Below are 18,470 nucleotides of genomic sequence, written 5' to 3' on the forward strand. Positions count from 1 at the left end.
AGCTGCGCGGGGGTGGGTCTTGACCGAGAGGCGGGTGGCCCGGTGAGGCCCTGGCTCGTCCCCTTCAGCCCTTGTTTGCGCACGGTCTCCGTGACCCCCGTGGGAGCATCCTCTGGAGTCGGGGTTGGGGCACCTCTGGTCGTGGGTGAACTTCACGGTGAACGCCTCCGGGAGGCGCCGGACCACTTGGGCCTCAGCCACACAGCAGGCGGCGCGTGCTGTGTGGTTGCTAAGGGACAGAGGGTCCTAGCCCGCCGGATGGAGGCCTGGGGCGAGACCGTCGCCGCACGCAGTCCCCAAAGCCCAGGTAGGCCACTGCGGGCCCTCGTGTAGCTGCGGCTGCCTCTTCACGCGCCGGGTGGTGGGGAAGGTGATGCAGGACGCTAAGGACACCCGGGATCCGGGCCCCGGAGACCCCCGCCCGGCCTCCTGGCCCGCCGTGGCAGGACGCCAGTGCCTGGGGGACCCCGCGCCCCATGCCCGGGGTTCCTGCTGGGCGCCAGAGAGGGGGCGCCCCCGCAGTGGGATGGTTTACATTTTGATGAAGTCCAATTCGTCGCTTTTTTTCTTCTATGAGTTCTGGATTTTCTTTCTCGTTTTGGTCTTATTTAAGAAATCTTTGCCAAAAAAAGAGGTTAGAGTGGGAGAGAGCCAAAGCATAAGAGACTCTTAAAAACTGAGAACAAACTGAGGGTTGATGGGGGTGGGAGGGAGGGGAGGGTGGGTGATGGGTATTGAGGAGGGCACCTTTTGGGATGAGCACTGGGTGTTGTAGGGAAACCAATTTGACAATATATTTCATAAATTGAAGAAAAAAAAGAAGAAAAAAATAAACATGTTGAGCAAGAATTAGGTTAAAAAAAAAAAGAAGAAATCTTTGCCTATCTCAAATTTGCTAAGACCATCTTCTGTGTTTTATTTATTTTTTTCCCTAGAACTTTTATACTAATAGCTTTTACACTGAGGTGTATGATTTATCTTGAGTACGTTTTTGTTAAGTAAGGGTTAGGGCGCATTGGTTTTCATGTGAATTTTCGGTTGTTACAGCATCATTTGTTGAAAAGACTCTTCTTACCCCAATAATTACTTACCTTGGAAACTTTGTGACATATGTATGTGTGGGTCAGTTTCTGGTTCCTCTGTTTTATTTTCCTTGTAATTTTTTTTTTTAAAGCGTTCATTTTTGAGAGACAGAGAGACAGCATGAGTGGGGGAGGGAGAGAGAGTGAGACAGAATGGGAAGCAGGCTCCAGGCTCTGAGCTGTCATCACAGAGTCGGATGCAGGGAATACTGAGGTTCCGGGTTTCGGTGCCAGGAGGGCTTTACTGTGGTTAGGAGTTGGCCCTGGGTAAGAGCTCCTTAACCTGGTTGTCAGGGCTTGCTTGGTGCCCTGCACTTCCTGCAGGTGCCGAGGGAGGGAGCTCTAGGGCTTTCTTACGAGCGAGCCCAGATGTGGGTCCCAGGGAGAGAGCCATGGGACTTGAATGCCCTCAGCAGTCAAATATCAAACTTGGAGCTGGACTGTGTTCCATTGGGTGTTGCTTTTTCTGGCGGTCTGACAGTTTCTGTCCTTGAAATAGAACGTTTAGATCATTATGTTTGATGTAACTATGCTTGCGTTTGGGTTTAAATCTTCCATATTGCCATGTTTTCTGCTTGTTTCATTTGTTGTTTCCTTTTTCTTTTTTTCTTGACATCTTTCTGATTGAGAATTTTTAGTATTACATTTTTTTAAAGTGTTTGATAAGCTAGTTTTTTCAAGAATGTTTTTTTAATGTTTATTTTTATTTTTGAGAGAGAGACACACAGAGACAGAGTGACAGAGAGACAGAGCGTGTGTGGGGCAGGGGCAGAGAGAGAGAGGGAGACACAGAATCAGAAGCAGGCTCCAGGTTCTGAGCTGTCAACACAGAACTTGACCTCATGAACTGTGACCTGGGCTGAAGCCGGACGCTTGACCAACTGAGCCACCCAGGTGCCCTGATAAGCTAGTTTTCATTTTAGTTTTTTTTTAATTTTTTTTTTAACGTTTATTTATTTTTGAGACAGAGAGAGACAGAGCATGAATGGGGTAGGGTCAGAGAGAGAGGGAGACACAGAATCTGAAACAGGCTCCGGGCTCTGAGCAGTCAACTGGCACAGAGCCCGACACGGGGCTCGAACTCACAGACCGCGAGATCATGACCTGAGCGGAAGTCAGCCGCTTAACCGACTGAGCCACCCAGGCGCCCCAGTTTTTAAGAGCTTATTTATTTTGAGAGAGAGGGAGTGAGAGAGCACATGCACAGGCGGGGGGGGGGGGGGAGCAGAGAGAGAGAGAATCCCAAGCAGGCTCCACACTGTTAGCACACAGCCTGACACGGGGCTCAAACCCACCAACCTTGAGATCATGAGCTGAGCTGAAACTAAGAGTCGGTGCACAACTGACTGAACCACCCAGGGGCCCCTTTAGTATTATATTTATCTCCAATATTGATTTATTAGTGGTTGGTTTAGATCTTCTACACTTTGCATATTTAACCCTTCACCGACCATCTTCAGGAAATACACCACTTAATTGTTAATGTGCGAACTTTCAAAGAGTGTGCTTCCATTTTATGCTCTCCTCCGTTTTGCTCTTCTAGTGACAGATTTTATTTCTGTTTCTTATAAACCTTGAAATAGATTGCTGTTGTTTTTGCTTTAAGCCGTCAATTATCTTTTGAAAATGAGCAAAAATGTCTTTTATAATTACTCACAGTTTACCATTTTGGTCAATCTTTAGTACTTTCTGTAGATCCGAGTTTCTATTGGTATGATTTTCTTTACCATTTAATGAAATTTTGTGGGTGAAATCAAGCGGCTCTTTGGCTAGAAGTATGGAGGTGATTGGACTCCTAAGGCACATATGATGGACCCATGGGGACGTAAAATTGGACTTTTCTTGCCTTGCTTGAGACTCCAAATTCACGGATAGAGCCATGAAATGGCAAGCAAACAAAATTTTTAAACCTCTGGTTTTCAATAGTATAGCGATCAGCCGCACACGGCTACATTACATTTAAATTAAAGTAAAAAAAATCAGTTCCCGTATTCGTTATTTATTGGGTGCATAAAAAATTACACCAAAATGTGCGAGTTGAAAGCAGTAAATATTTCTGATCTGATTTTTCCTGTGGGTTAGGAATCTTGGTAGAGCTTAGCATCAGAGGCTGTATAAGAAAACAGAACGTCCTTTCTTTAAAGTTAAAATTATCGGGGCGCCTGGGTGGCTTGGTCGGTTAAGCGTCCGACTTCGGCTCAGGTCATGATCTCACGGTCCGTGAGTTCAAGCCCCGCGTCAGGCTCTGTGCTGACAGCACAGAGCCTGGAGCCTGTTTCGGATTCTGTGTCTCCCTCTCTCTCTGCCCCTCCCCTGTTCATGCTCTGTCTCTCTCTGTCTCAAAAATAAACAAACGTTAAAGTTAAAATTATCACACACATTTTCTTTTAGTGTCCCATGGCAGGATTCTGGTGGGACGAAGCATGCTCTTTGTAACTGTGGAAAGTGTTGGGGAAATAGAATTAAACACTAAAGTGTTCTTCCAACCTAGAGATTCTCCTGACAAAGGTGGTAGAAAAAGAAAACACTTTTATTATTGAAGAAGCCTTAAACCAGAATGTGACGCGTATCACAGGCCATTCACTAAGAGAGTATAAAGGCAGAGGGCAACCACAGCCTGTTATATAGCCAAGCAGATGGAACTCATAACATACATATTCTGAAACAATAAACCATAACTATTCCTCAAGTAAGAGGACTTGATAGCATCATGTGTCACAAACAGTTCATCCTAGATTCATCTGGGAATTGAGGTGACCATCTGTGTGAGCTACTTGGCTTTATCCAGAGGAAAAACAGACTTCTATTTTTAGGGTCGGAGGCAGTTTTTGAAACCTGGCCCTCTGACTTAGGTGCCTACCCTTCTAGGAAACTGGGAGATGGGGTGCTGGCTCCCATGAAGTTTACATTTCCAAGAGGTGGTTCACGGGTCCTTGAGAAAAGGCTTTCCTCAAGCCATGAAGCTGACAGAAGGCTCAATCTTCAAAAGGGGGTATAGACATTTCAAAGAGGAGAAAGTGCTTAGAATTACACATTTTCTAGAGTAAATGATGAGAAAAAGGAGAGGAGGGGAATCTCTTGTATTCGACAGGAAGAATTAAGCCTCTTATTTTTAATTTATTTTTAAAAGTTTTTTTTAACGTTTATTTTCGAGAGAGAGGGAGAGAGCGAGAGAGAGCAAGCACAAGCAGGGGGAGGGGCAGAGAGAGAGGGAGACACAGGATCTGAGGCAGGCTCCAGGCTCTGAGCTGTCAGCACAGAGCCCTAGGCAGGGCTTGAACTCGTGAACCGCGAGATCATGACCTGAGCCGAAGTTGGACACTTAACCAACGGAGCCACCCAGGTGCCCCTATTTTTATTTTTATTTTTTTTTAATTTTTTTAATGTTTATTTATTTTTTGAGAGAGACAGAGACAGAATGCAAGTGGGTTAGGGGCAGAGAGAGAGCGAGACACAGAATCCGAAGCAGGCTCCAGGCTCTGGGCTGTCAGCAGAGCCGGATGCGGGGCTCGAACTCATGAGCCATGAGATCATGACATGAGCCGAAGTCAGACACTCAACCAACTGAGCCACCCAGGCGCCCCAAGGTGCCCCTATTTTTAATTTGTATTTGCCCTTAATGTTGTTGGCATTGACCTTGTGTTTTTGCATTTACTATTAGGGCAGTTAGTCGCAGCCTACTTACCACAGCTGTCCTATCTCACTCCAAAATTTATGTAAGACAATGCGGTCGTAAATATACTTTCAAGTCTCTGTCTCTTTGAGCTCATTACATTGTTTTCTTTATCATCGTGTTTACTGTCTTGAACTGATAGTGCCAGATTTTTGGAAATAGTATCCAGCAAGCCCACTTATTAGAGTTACAGAGTGTAGAAAATAGCGACTCCTCGTAGACAGTAGGATAATTGCCGAGTTTTCTGTTTTATTTCGTATGAGTCATGCCTTGTTAAACCAAATCACGGTCATCTTGCTTTTAGCCACCGTATTAGAATATAAGGTGCCGTTTCCTCAGTTCTAAAGTGTTACTGGATTCCAGGTGGAGCAGCAGTTCTCTCCCAGGTTGCTTTATGTCTCTGCATCAGAGTTTGGAAAAGTGTTCCAGGACCCCAATATGTGTATTAAGCCCATCAAGGGTGTTTACGAGGTCTGGCTCACTGAGCTCACACAGACTAATCCCCTGGGTTTTAAAACTACTCACGTACGATTCTCTATTTGTGATGGCATTCTGCATCTGCAAACAGACGGTATCTCATTGCCACATTGGAAGCCTGTCACTGCGGGATGTGTCGGCGGAATGACCGGTTCTCAGCGGTGTCAGCGTGCGTTGCCTTCCAGGTCGTTGATGTGCCACTCTTGGAGTGGGCGTAAACATCACCTCCCAGGCGGAAATGCGGACGGTGCTCTGTTGTGTGCAGGTTATCTTCACTTCCCTTTGGTCTGACCGCTCAAAAAACATACTAAAAACGCAAGCTATTGTTTTTCTTAAAATGAGTGTTAGATAAAAAATACAGGTCAAAGAGTCCTTCTTAGGGAGAAAGCAATTACATTAGTAGTCTCAAGTGAAATATGAATCATCTTAGGCAATCTTCTGGGTTGTGCGTGTTGCCGGTTTCCACCCATTTGGGTAGACAGTGATGAGACACAGAAACAATAGCAGTCTTAAATGTTAAGATTCTAGAAGGCCGGGGCCTGGCCTTGGGTTTCTGTGCTCTGGGACATCCCTGTCCTCTGGGCAATCACACACGCATAGCCACTTGGGAGGGAGAACCCTCAGGGAAGTTCTGGGCTGTTCTGTCTATTGTAAAATGTCTTCCTGAATTTATGAGTTTGCCTTTTCTTTATGGGATTCTTAAGTTTTTTGGATATTTAGTTTTCTGATTGCCCACCAGCTATTTTCTGACCGGTCTCAGGTACTTACCTGTAATATATTGCATTCATACTCCTCGTCTAGGTCCAGACCTTGAACTCTGCCTTGATCACTAACATTGGGACGTTTTCCCAAATTTTGGCCTGCTTGTGTTTTGAATCCAGTTCCCATATTCTGGCCTTCAGGACGCTTGGCTTATTTATTTATTTTTTGGTCACCCTATTATATATGGGAACCCACTGCCTGATTCAGCATGGCACACTGTAGGGACAGAATAATTGTTAGTTGAATGGCCTACACTACAGTGCACACAGTGAGGCAGATAACACATTTTCCAGATGTTTATTATGTCTTTTATAGTAGAAATACAAATGAGTTCTTATAGGACAAATGATAGGCTCCTGAGTGGTTTATGGGGAAAGACTCAGTCATTCGTTAATTTGTCACATTGTCACTGACCACCTGTGTGTGCTTCAGGTATACAGCATAAATAATTTGGGCAGACTCCCTGTTCTGAGGGAGTCGGTAGGATTGTCCATTGAGGGTTGTCCCCAGAGGACGATATCATCTCATAAGGGAAGAAGGTATGTATCCTTCCATTTATAAACAGAAATAGTTTGTGAAGCTCGGCTTTCATCTTTGTCTATTGTGAAAATTGTGTCAAAAACTGACATAAAAATAGCTTGAAATGCCAAATGTTATCTCATGACATTTAACAGAAAATTATCTGGAAATGAATTTTCTCATTAAACTCCCTCAAGTCTCATATTACAATTTAAATATGGTCATTTTTAACATCTTGATGACCAGTGAAGGCAACTTGGTAGATCACAGATCACAGAATTTCATTTTTTAATTTGCAGTTTCATGATGCTTCCATATGACAGGGACACCGGCGTATCATTAAATATGGTTAAATGTATATGAACACATTGAGCATTGGCCCGGAGTTGGTAAGAAGGAGGTTGCTCTTAAAAACAAATTTAATTAAGAAGTCTTTTCCACCCAAGTCCTTCCAGAAACAATAGTAATTATGTGTGTTTTGTGCAATTCTCTTCCTCATCCTTCTCGGCTCACTTTATTGAGTCATAATTTACATGAAAGAAAACGCATGCCCTGTAAGCGTGCACATCAGTGCCTTTCGAAAATATAAACTCCTGTGTAACCACCAGCCAATCAACTTGTAGAGCGTTCGTCCCACCAGAAGTTTCCCTTGGACTCTCTTACCATCAGTATCCTCCCCAGCTCCAGCCCCAGGAAACCGCCAGTCAGCTTTTGGTCACCGCAGGCTCGGCTTCGTAGATGTGGAAACACACATTACGTGTTCTCTCCGTCCCGCTGCTTTTGCTCAGCACAGCGTGTGGGAGGTTCATCCCGTGCAGGAGTCGGTACTTTTCTTCCTGTCTGTCACCGAGTCCTATTATTCCATTGTTTGTCCATTCCCCTGCTCATGCATATTTGAGTTATTTCTGGCTTTTGGCCCTGCGAATAAAGTTGCTCTGGACATTTGGGTGTAGTCCTTTCATGGATACAGGTTTTCAGTTCTCTTAGGTAAATATCGGCGGGGGGGGGGGGGGGGGGGGCTGCTAGGTCATATGTTAGGTACCTGTTTACTTTTTATAAGAATTGGCCACACTGATTTCCAAAGGGGTCGCACCTTTCTGTGTCCCCCTCCAGTAGCGTATGGGCGTTCTTGCTCCGTATTCTCTCCAACATTGATATGGCCAGCTTTTAGAACTAAAATTAGAGTTTGGACCCCTGTGATGGGTGCGAGGTGTACTCTGTGGGGGCAGAAGCTCGAGAGCACATAACTATCCATTCCTTATACAACTTTTCACTGAGGCATTTCTTTATTTATCAATACGGAGTCAGTATATCCTGTGTTAGGCAATGAATTATAATGTATTACTTTAAAAATAAAGACACGAGATTTGAATTTTCCATCCATTTCCCTACGCAGGGCCCCAGTGCAGGCAGCAGTCGCTGGTTGCTTCTCTGACTGGCCTAGAATGCAGGCAAAAGTTTTCAGTTCTCACAACTAGGTATCATTCGTGCCCTCTACCACATAGGATTCCGATGCCTATGAGCCTTTGTCTTGCGTGCTTTTGTAAAGTTTCTTTTGAACCCCAAATAAAATAACAAGCAGTTGAAAGTTGTGGTCTAAAGGCATTCCAACAATCAAGTCTTCGAACCCCCCAGAATGCTATACCAGTTTCGCCTTCATTGAATCATTAGAAATGAGTGAAGACTGAATTTAGAAGACTGAGCGTTGACACTCTGAATTTACTTCTTACTGAAAACTTTCTTTTAAAATACTATTCAGGATCCCAGGTCTTGGGCCAACCTTCTGATCCTTTTACATTTGTCACCAACTCATTCCTCTCATTTCTTTTCTTCAGCCTTGTCAGGTAGCCCAGAGCCTCTCTGTGCATCCAGACAGCCGCGGGCCACCTTGCCTTCCTTTCCCAGCCTGTTCACCCCGTGGTCGCTCAGTTCTCGTGGCCGAGTCTTATCCTTACGTGCTGAAATATTTACTTGCTCTGCTGTGTTCTTGGGCTGCTGAATTCTGCCGGAGAAAATTTAGACCTTTCTCAAATCCTCCAGAATTCACGTTTTATGAAATCAGCGGGGATTCAGTACTGACTGAGAAGGATTTGGAATGAACACAGTCCTTTTAAGCAAAGCTGTGTCCTAGAAACTAAAACTTGTCAATACCTGATCTTTGTATGTTGATGTACTTCAGAGGCAGTTCTAGGCCCTCCTTTCTCATCACGTTACATTCTCTCCCTAGGATCTCATTCTTGCCTTTAGCTGCCCTTTTTTATTTATTTTTTTTTAACCAAGTTTTAGAGTTCCTGAATAAATATGGAAAAACTTTTATGTTGAACATGACAAATTTAGAGCTTCAGATCATATCCTGCACTGGCTTTCTGGACTCATGTATTCTAGTGCTTACTGGACAAGTCCATTGAGATGTCTCAAAAATAATTAAGGGGCATCTGGGGGGCTCAGTTGGTGAAGTGTCGGACTCTTGATTTCAGCTCACGTCATGATCTCATGGTTTGTGAGTTCAAGCCCTGTACCTGCGTCTGCACTCACAGTGCAGAGCCTGCTTGGGATTCTCTTTCTCTCTCTTTGCCCTTCCCCCCTGCATGCGCACCCCCCCAAAATAAATAAACTTAAAAAAAAAGCAGTTAAAATTCGACAGATACAAACCTAAACCCACGATCTTTTCTTCCTTCCAAAACAAAATCTTCTTCCATGCGACCAGTTGGGTAGGCCGGAAACTTGGACATGGTTTTTGGCTTCTGTCTCTCATTTCTGTCATATATAATGTGTTGCTGGAATTCTGTGCACTTTACTTGTGAAGTAATTCTTACATATCTGGTTTTCCCCAGTGCCACTTCTGACATTCTGATGGCTTACTGATTAATCTCACTGTATCTACACTGTTCTTTTCTCTCATCCATTTATATCACAATAGCCAGAGATATAATTTTAAAATGCAGATATGATGATCTCAGTCTCATCTTTGGGAAACAAACAAATGAAACCCGTACTGGCTTTCCATTTGTTTTAGGATAAAATAGAAAGTTGTGAACGTGGCCTACGGCACCTTTCATGTTTGGTACCAAACTACCTTCAGCCTTACCATGCTCTGCTCCTATTTTGAATTTTCTTTTTAATGTGATAGTATATTTTTAAATTATCTTTCCTCTGTGTGGTGGGTCACTTGTACTTTGTTGAAATGAAAAAAAGAGGAAAGCAACAAATAATTTGAATAAATGTTTTATTGATCATCTATTTCACAAAACAAAAGAAATTTAGACAAGTAAGGGTGCTAGATGTCACCTAAATTCAAATAAATGTGGGTATTTAGGTTAGTACGTTTGAAGAGTAGATATGGTTTTTGAAATAGATATTATTCAAATTTAGTAGAAGATAGAGTATTAAAATATCCTTTTACCTCGTGTTGAACATTTTGTCCAAAGGGGAATTATCATGGGGAGATAAAGTAGGTTTACATGTGTTTGTAGAAAGAGGGAGATAGATAGACAACCATTACGTTCCCAGTGATGACTATGAGATTGGAAAGGAACAAAAGAATGAAAGAGAATATGTTATTTTTAGCAGTCAGTGTACTGGAAAAACTGCATTTCTCAGTAAGTAGTGGCAGGCTAATTGTATCTAAGGGGAAGAGACTCTGCCCAGGAAGAGAATGCAGTTGGTCTTATTGTGCTTGATGAAGAACAGGAAAGGGTGATCACAACGAAAATGGTAAGTTGGCAGTGATGTATACCCAGCATTTACGTCTGTAGAAGCTGTGGCCTCGGTGCCCTCTTCAGTCACCTCCACAAAGGACTTGTGGAGGGCTTTAGACACCGCGAGATCCAGGCTCCCTGTCATGCCTGAGAAGTTGGCTCTCTGTGTATTGAAGGCGTCCAGCATCCCCAAGGCTTGCAGCGTGGCCTTGAGGTCATAGTCGTCTTCCACTTTGAACCGAGGTAAATATAAATCCACCCATCTATCGCTCATATTTTGTGAGCTCGTCCACTCTGCTAGTTTCTCAGCGGTGAGCTGGTCTTCAAGCTACAGCGGTAGAAAACAGGAACAACCGACATGATTCTCATTGGACATCAAACATGATTTAACATTGGATTGAATTATAGAAACCTTTTATTTTGACAGTAAATGTAAATACAGGAGATTCAGTTTATTACATCTTATCTGAGGAGGCAAAAATAACACAGTCATAAAAAGATATTATACAATTGAAAAATGTACTATATATTCATGACTGTGTTATATTTCTGTATCCGTAAATACATATGCATTGTATAAATATATACACATGGATACATATGCATACATATATGCGCGACAGAATTATTAAATCAGATCATTTTGTGAGAAATGAACTATGTATCTATTTTTTACAGTCCCCACATGACATGCTTCATTTTCAAATAGACTCATCTTGTTACTATCCTTGTATACCTAACTTTTTACACCCTGATTTAAATAATGATGATAGTGTATGTCCTACTTATATTCCTTTTTCTTGCTTGACCTATTTGTAAACATTTCTCATACAGATATATAGTACTCTAAACAAGTTTAAATTGTTACACACTATTAACACTAAATTGATGATTCAAGGTATACATATTTTTAAACATTCACTATGTGTCAGTCGCTAAGTTAAACTCTTGGCGATAGGAAGATACGCCATTGTTCCTTGTTCTGAACCTTTCAATATTTTGAGCTCCTTGCCTTGTTGGATTCGTTACTTTAAGTTAAAATCCCAGGACTGGGATTCCTGATGTTATTGATCATGAGGATTGCTGAGCTGGAGTATGCACAGGGTCGTGGCTCTTCATGTGTACTGCCGTATTACTTTCCCTGAGGATCTCCAAAGCCCAGCGTTAGCACAGTATCTGTTTTGGTTGCAGCAAGGTCACTGGGATGTCAGCAGCATCACGGGCTGTTGGAGTCATTGCAAGCTGCCATCTTTGGATTGTCTTTTATGCGTCAGATACTATTGTTGGTATTCTTCTATATTAACTTCATTATAACAGTTTTAAGAGGAAAATGGTAGTCCCTCCACACACATTTTTTGTTTGTTTGTTTGTTTGTTTGTCTCTGAGCAATGAGACTCTGAATGATTTTCGAGCTCCTAGCAACAGAATACTTCCAGATTGAAAAGCTAAATCTGTTTGTCTGTTGTCTGCAAAACGACTGTGATTTAATATTTCAAATGTACCCTTTGTTGTTTTAATTTGCTCGTTTTGTTTATAAGTGAGCTTGCAAATATTTCCATGTGTCACGTTGCCTACATATGAGTGCTTATTTCCTTGTCTTCACGTGAATAGACTGGAATATATTAGAAGTTCTTATGGTTGCAAAATATTAATGTGTGTACCTAGGTAGGTTTTTCAGAATATTAATGGGACCTGTGATGTTGAGATTTTCTGTATAATCTTCTATATCACGCTGCGATATTTAAGATCTTTACTGTTTGAGGGGCGCCTGGGTGGCTCAGTTGGTTAAGCGTCTGGCTTCGGCTCAGGTCATGATCTCACGGTTTGTGAGTTTGAGCCCCATGTCGGGCTCTGTGCTGACAGCTCAGAGCCTGGAGCCTGCTTCAGATTCTGTGTCTCCCTCTCTCTCTCTGCCTCTCCCCCACTTGTGCTCTGTCTCTCTCTGTCTCTCTCTCTCAAAAATAAATAAAATGTAAAAAAAAAAAGATATTTACTTTTTGGAACACACAGCATTCCAGATTCTGCTTAACAATTCTTTTTTAGGCTGTTGGCAGAGAAGAAATGACGTACTCTGTACTTGAACTCTGTCAGCCACCACCAGCTAACTGTGATCATTGGTGCAGTGAATGACGCACACAAGCATTGTACTGCTGGGAAGTCAGGCAATAGTAGGAAGAATCAGAGATACAAGACTGTACCTTCTGCAGACCGTCCACTTCATTTGGCAACAGCAACATCATGCTTAGATCCTTGCCTTTGTATGGCATTTCCAGGATCTTGGCCTGTACGTCCTCCAGTGAGGTGAAATTGAAGACACTGGATTGTTTCATCATCTGCACGGGTTTGCTTGTATCCTGAGGTAATTGACGTGGCAAACAAATGCCAAGTGAGGCATTATTCAACGGAAGATAACGCTATTGAGATACACATCCTCCTTCTAACAGATGGTAGGGTTCTTCAAGTATCCCCAAGTAAATAGAGTCAAAAAAATCAAAGAAGAGGACAATGCAGCCAATGCAAATTCTGTTTTCTACCTGCAGTTGTACACACTATCAGATAGGAGTTGAAAGTTAACATTCCATGTATGACTGTGTTACATCATTATAAATAAATTACAGGGGCACCTGGGTGGCTCTATCTGTTAAGCGTCCAACATTGGCTCCATTCATGATCTCACGGTCTGTGAGTTCAAGCCCCGCGTCGGGCTCTGTGCTGACAGCTCGGAGTCAGGAGCCTGCTTCAGATTCTGGGTCTCCCTCTCTCTCTGCCCCTCCCCAACTCATGCTCTGTCTCTCTCTCTCTCAAAAATAAATAAACATTAAATAAATAAATCAATTATAATACCTTGTTCAGCCAAAATTTTTCCTCCACCGTATATTTTTTATCAAATTTCTTGTCCCACAGTCCTTTGAAATAGACTGCGTTCACCAGAACCAGAACGGTAGACTCAAGAGAGTTTTCGGGAAGCAGATCCTTGATTTTTCCTGCAAAAGTAAGAACATCAGAGGTCTGCCGTAGAAGTACAAGTGGTTTGTTTGGAAGATGCTCTGAAAGTTACAAGCAATCATTAATTATTCACACAAGTCAATACTTTAGGGACAGTGAGCAGTGGTTCTCGAGGTTCAGCTTGCCTCACGGCACCAGCCTTATAGAGACACCCCTCGTTGTCATGGGAAAGGTGTTCAGCTTCTGTTTTTGGAGGACTTCGGTCACCACACACTGAAGAGTCATACACTGGGGTCAGCTGCTCTTGCAAGCGACTCCACCCCCCTCCCCTCCCTCAGTTCTTCCACTCCTCCCTCCTTCCTTTCCTTTCTGTTTTTCAACTTTAGGCTCATGGCTGTGAGGAAATAGGGCTTGATTGTTCTTTAGGACAAATGGCGCGAGCTCTCTAGTCTGAAACATACGTGCTGTCAGACACCACTCCCTGCGGTGTCTTCCTCTTTATTCTCCACTAGAATAGAGAACAGAGGATGTGAACCGAAGACAGGGTCTGAGCAGAGTGTTGAGGTTCACAGATATCCGGTCATCTCTGGCCACGAGCAAACACAGATTGCCAGCCGTGTTTCCTTATAGTCGTCTTTCTGTTCTACCTCCCAGGCTCCCCTTGTTACTCTCCACGTTGACTTGGACCATTCGGTCATCTGCAGTGCCCTTCTCCATCCTCTCTTCAAAGCCAAGCCCCGCCCCACGGGCATCCCATAGGGTGTCAAGAATAGGTTTCATGCACAGCAGGGACTCAAAAGTGTTTTGTTTTGTTTTTTAAATGGGAGAGCTCCCATACTCTACCATTTGTTTGGCTTTCCACCCAGGAATTAATCTTCTTACGAGTTTCTTCTGCCGCCTTTTGAAAATCAACAGATTCCACACTGGCTAGGTAAAATTTCTTGACGTTATCCATATATTCCTTTGATGTGGGAAGGAAGGAAGGACACAAAGAAGAATTAAGAGTAATTTGTCAGTAACTATGTATTCCCAAGTTAATTATCTTCAATCTTGACAAGACAGAGTACAAGGAATCTAGACGAACCCTGGAGAAATCTACTTTTTCCTGCCCATGCATATTTTACACAGTTACCACGTGGGTAACGTGAAAAGGAAGCACAGGCTGGTGCAAGAATGAAGTCTTCGAAGGGCAATGCCTTCTGTACCTAGGCTGGGACAGGAGAGGCCGTGGGTTGCAAACTGCAAAGCGTGATGCCCCAAAGGAGATGGTGTGCTTCTGGGACTCCTCACCAGTACTGTCAATCCTTAGTCTTCCATTCTGGGCATTCAGTCTTCCCTGGTACTTCCCCAACTCTCCTTAGAGACTCACAAGCCTGCCCTCTCATCAGTATCCCATTAGTCATTGCCCATCAAAATTTATACTGTGTAACAGTGGTGTCAGCTCACGAGGGGCATCTCATGACTTCCTATGCTACTGAGGCTTCCCTTGGGTTATAAAGTAATCCCTGAACCCACACTGTATACTGGCAGATTGTCAGGTTCTAGGAAACTTCATCTGGTATAGTTGAGGCAAGGGAATCTTGCACCCCGTGTAAATGCTCCCCATGTGGATCAGCCAGGTTCATCTGCCTGACTGTCTCCCGTTTGGTCATTGAAGGACTGACGGCCCAGGATTCAAATAAGGTGTGGAAGGCCAGGTGAAACTTACTTGAAGAAATGGAAACTTGTTTTCTCCATAGAACTTGTTGGCAATGTTCAGTTCATATGCATCAGTGGGTTTCTTTAATTCCGTTAGAAGCTTTTGAAATTGGTGGTGCACATTGCCCAACTTTTCAACCTTCAAATATCAAAAAGTAAGCTCATTGTAGTCTCTGTCAACGTAAATATAAATACTAACCCCGTGTATATCTATTAGATCCGAAGGTAAAGTTTGGTATTCCCACAGATGACATTCATTGTTGTTCCCTGATTTTCGGTGGATTTACTTAAATATTCTTCAGAATCTTTACATTCAGTCTCTTCTAGGAAATTCTTTGTTCCTGCTCTAAATAATCCAGTCTTTTCACTTTTGAACTGTAGATGCAGTACAATTCCACCATTGGATTGCCTTCTAATTGCTACAAACAATTAGGTTAAGCTTCCCAGCTAAACGTAAGCTCCCTAAGGACTAGAAGCATATTTCATTTTAGCAGCATCACTGGTATGATAATGTTGGATTTGTACATTTCAGTTACATTATGACATGAAGTCCTGTGCCCTCCTAGATGATATTATGTTCTAAGACCTACTGACCATGACCTTCACTCATGATAGCCGTACTCTTACATGTAGGAACAGTATGTGCCTGGTAAGGACTTCACATTGGTATCTGTGGGTCTTTAGACTAATTCAGATGAAAAAAGAAACTCAGAATTAAATAAACTTTCCAAAGAGCCATGGGTAGCCAGCGACAATTTTTGAACCTAGGCCTGTCTGAATCCAGAAACTTCCACTTGCTAGCTAAGAGATTTGGACCATCAGGTTATAAACTCTATAACTCATATAATCATTTTTCACAATTTACTTGGATGTGTGCTTATTCCTCTTAATTCCATTTGTGAATTAATTAAAATGATACTATTTTAGCAACAGTTTTATGATTACTGTAATTATTGTTTTTCTATGATGACAATACATAAAATTTGTCAGGGTTTCCAGTAATCTAGGCACTGTCGTAATGTTTTACATCTGTCTGTATGTACTGAGGCAGATTCTTTTATTACTCCCAGTTCTCCAGGCTGAGGTCACTGTGCCTCAGAGCAGTTGTGTCTTGTTCACGTTCCCCAGTGGTGAACAGCAGAGCAGGAATTTGAAGCTCTTTAAGAACAGTAGTGATCTCCACTCCGGAAACAAAAATACGAAAGAAATCAATATGTAATATGAAATGAGAAACAACTCTGTCCAATCTATTTTGCTTAAGATTTCTCCTAAAAGCTGACTTTTCCCAGTTTATCTGAAATTCCCGTTTTAAAGTGGGACCCTCTTGGGTGTGTGATTCTCCTTCTAGACCCCAGTGCTCTGTGACTCACGTGATCTGTCGTAGTTCTTCCTCTCGTGTTGTGTGTGGCTTCGTTGAGGTGAAGGACCTGGAAGAGGCAGGAAGTGGGACAAGAAAAGTACTTAAAAGATCTGGAAGTCAAAAAGAGAGAAAGAACCCCAATACAAACAAAACAAAACCTCATAGCAAACCAAACAAAACCAATACGCAAAGGAAAAAGAGAAAACTGCAGCGTAAGCATTTGCTCCTTGAAAAACGACCGCAAAGCTGATTGATCACCGGCCACTTCAAAGAATCCTGTGTTGTTATTCATTGTTCGGGAAACGTGAGGATGTTTTCCATGGATTTCAGTCAGCGCCTCACTTTGACTGTTACTCTTCCATTTAAGCCTCTCCTCTACTTGTTGTGCAGTTGTGGGAGTTCATCCCAGCTCCCAGAGGAAATGTAGGCACAGGGAGGCAAATGGGGCAGAGCCCAGGGGAGGGCGTGTGCTCCCCACAGCTCTGTGCTCACCCACTTATGGGAATGTTTGCCCAGCCTCCTGTGCTCTACAGCCGGATCTGTGGTCATCTGCACCCAAGCCAACGGAGAGATCCGTCTAGGCTGGTCAGTGTGTAGGCAGCTGACACCTACCTTCCCAATTTCGAGGGCGGTGTTTTCTTTGGCTCCTAAGTAGGTCATGGCTAATGCTGATGCGATGGATAAAGGGGAATAGAAGATGTTGTCATTCTTCTTTGATAGTTTGAACTGCTGGAACAGATCCAATGCAAAGTGGGTGTTTGCTTCACTGAGTGAATCCATGGCGACCTTGATGTGACCTGGAGTTCCTAGAGAAGCATCAGGTTCATATTATGGCTTTACTGAAGGGAGGGTTAGTCTATCATGAATTTTCTTAAAAAAATTTTTTTTAAATGTTTATTTTTGAGAGAGAGAGAGAGCTGAGGAGGAGCAGAAAGAGAGAGACACAGAGAATCTGAAGCAGTCTCCAGGCTCTGAGCTGTCAGCACAGAGCCTGATGCACGGCTTGAACCCACGGACAGACCGCGAGATCATGACCTGAGTCTAAGTCAGACACTTAACAGACTGAGCCACCCAGGTGCCCTGGTATAATGAAATTTTCTGAAAAGAAATGACTTTTATTTGGATTGTGGGATTTTGGCAACTAAAGTTTTTCTTCCTTTTACTTTTTAACCCCTTGCAATGTATATGTATAAATTTCATAATTAGACAACTATCAAAATTACTGTACACATAAAAAAAAACTTTTGTGATAAAGTAATGGAACTTCTTTCTTTCTTTCTTTCTTTCTTTCTTTCTTTCTTTCTTTCTTTCTTTCATTACTGGCAGGACTAGGCCTCGGTAGAAAATGCTTTATTGCAGATACTAACACACAGATTCATGTCATAACATTCAGCCGCGTCCCATGAGGCACCTCTCTGCCTTTTCCTTCAAGGTTCTGTGGGTGCCAGACCCTCTCCCCACCCCCCATGTTCCACAGGGGGCATTGCATAATCAGAAATAAATAAATAAAGGGTAAATCAGATGAAGAAGGTGTTTCAAATGTACTCTGGCAGAGTAAGTAGAATATAATCGCATGGAATGAAATAGACGCATGCTATAAAGCGTCATTGCCATTATTTTCAGAAATGATTCCAGTTATTAAGCTGGAGCGGCTGGAAGCACTTACCTGTGTCCCTGGAGGAAGCAGAGGTGGGCAGGGAGCCTGTCAGCCTGTTTGCAGTGAGTGGGGAGATCCTGAATATATATACCTCTCTCCTGCCACCTTCCGCTCCTCCTTGCAGTTGGTATTTCAAGTAAATCAACTTTTGATTTCTTAATCAGGCTAACCGTGACATGTATCCACTCAAAATATTTATGAGAATAAAACATGATTGTTCCATTACTGTACTTCCTTTCCACATGCAGCAGAAAATACTGCAGCCCTGCAATCCTCGGCTCTTAGGAGATGCATATAGGTGTCTTTTCTAGTACCAGTGAGGATAAAGTTAAAATGCCAGCTTCCTCTCACCCACCTGCTACAGCCACCTGGAAATAACCCTTAAAAAGTCTTCTCTTGGATGTTGATGTCTTTAAGGCCCACATCAAACAGAAATAGTGAAAAAGTTTACATTTTCTGTCTCCTGTTCTGAAACAGGCTTGTTCAGCCTGTCCATTTCCTTAGTAATTATTCTGTATAACCAGGAAAATAGCTCAAGTTCTGTCGAAAGCTCTACTGCCGAGGTGGCCCAGCAATAGGCAGGGAACAAGAGTCTGTT

The 18,470-nt window shown here is 42.9% G+C and overlaps 2 protein-coding genes across 3 annotated transcripts in view; one reads left to right on the forward strand and one right to left on the reverse strand.

The window, feature by feature from the left end:
• Positions 1-13: 13 nt before the first annotated feature.
• SERPINB11 (serpin family B member 11) overlaps positions 14-18,470 on the forward strand; it is a 74,258-nt gene continuing 55,801 nt past the window's right edge. The window contains exon 1 of the mRNA XM_060614035.3: positions 14-307. Coding sequence (XP_060470018.1) covers positions 259-307 — 49 coding nt within the window. The 5' untranslated portion in view covers positions 14-258. The remainder of the gene's footprint in view (positions 308-18,470) is intronic.
• Positions 10,089-16,995, reverse strand: SERPINB3 (serpin family B member 3). Of its 2 annotated transcripts, none has more exons than XM_060614041.2 (7): positions 16,828-16,995; positions 16,226-16,282; positions 14,866-14,994; positions 14,001-14,118; positions 13,056-13,195; positions 12,410-12,502; positions 10,089-10,539 (listed from the first exon to the last, which is right to left on the reverse strand). In XM_060614041.2, the coding sequence occupies exons 1-7, from the start codon at positions 16,993-16,995 to the stop codon at positions 10,138-10,140; spliced, it is 1,107 nt and encodes a 368-aa protein (XP_060470024.1). In that variant the 3' UTR covers positions 10,089-10,137. The 2 variants fall into 2 exon arrangements, with proteins under 2 accessions (XP_060470024.1, XP_060470023.1); XM_060614040.2 differs by having other exon boundaries at positions 12,410-12,565.

Source organism: Panthera onca, chromosome D3 (genome assembly GCF_046562875.1).
Source record: "Panthera onca isolate mPanOnc1 chromosome D3, mPanOnc1 haplotype 2, whole genome shotgun sequence".
NCBI classification, from domain to species: domain Eukaryota; kingdom Metazoa; phylum Chordata; class Mammalia; order Carnivora; family Felidae; genus Panthera; species Panthera onca.

Coding starts and splice junctions, on each gene's coding strand:
- SERPINB3 (XM_060614040.2), bottom strand. CDS start 16,995: ATGGATTCACTCAGTGAAGCAAACACCCACTTTGCATTGGATCTGTTC. Junction 13,196..14,000: donor GGTGGAAAGCCAAACAAATG/GTAGAGTATGGG, acceptor TTACTTTTGCAG/GAAAAATCAAGGATCTGCTT. Junction 12,566..13,055: donor AAAAATTTTGGCTGAACAAG/GTATTATAATTG, acceptor CAATTACCTCAG/GATACAAGCAAACCCGTGCA.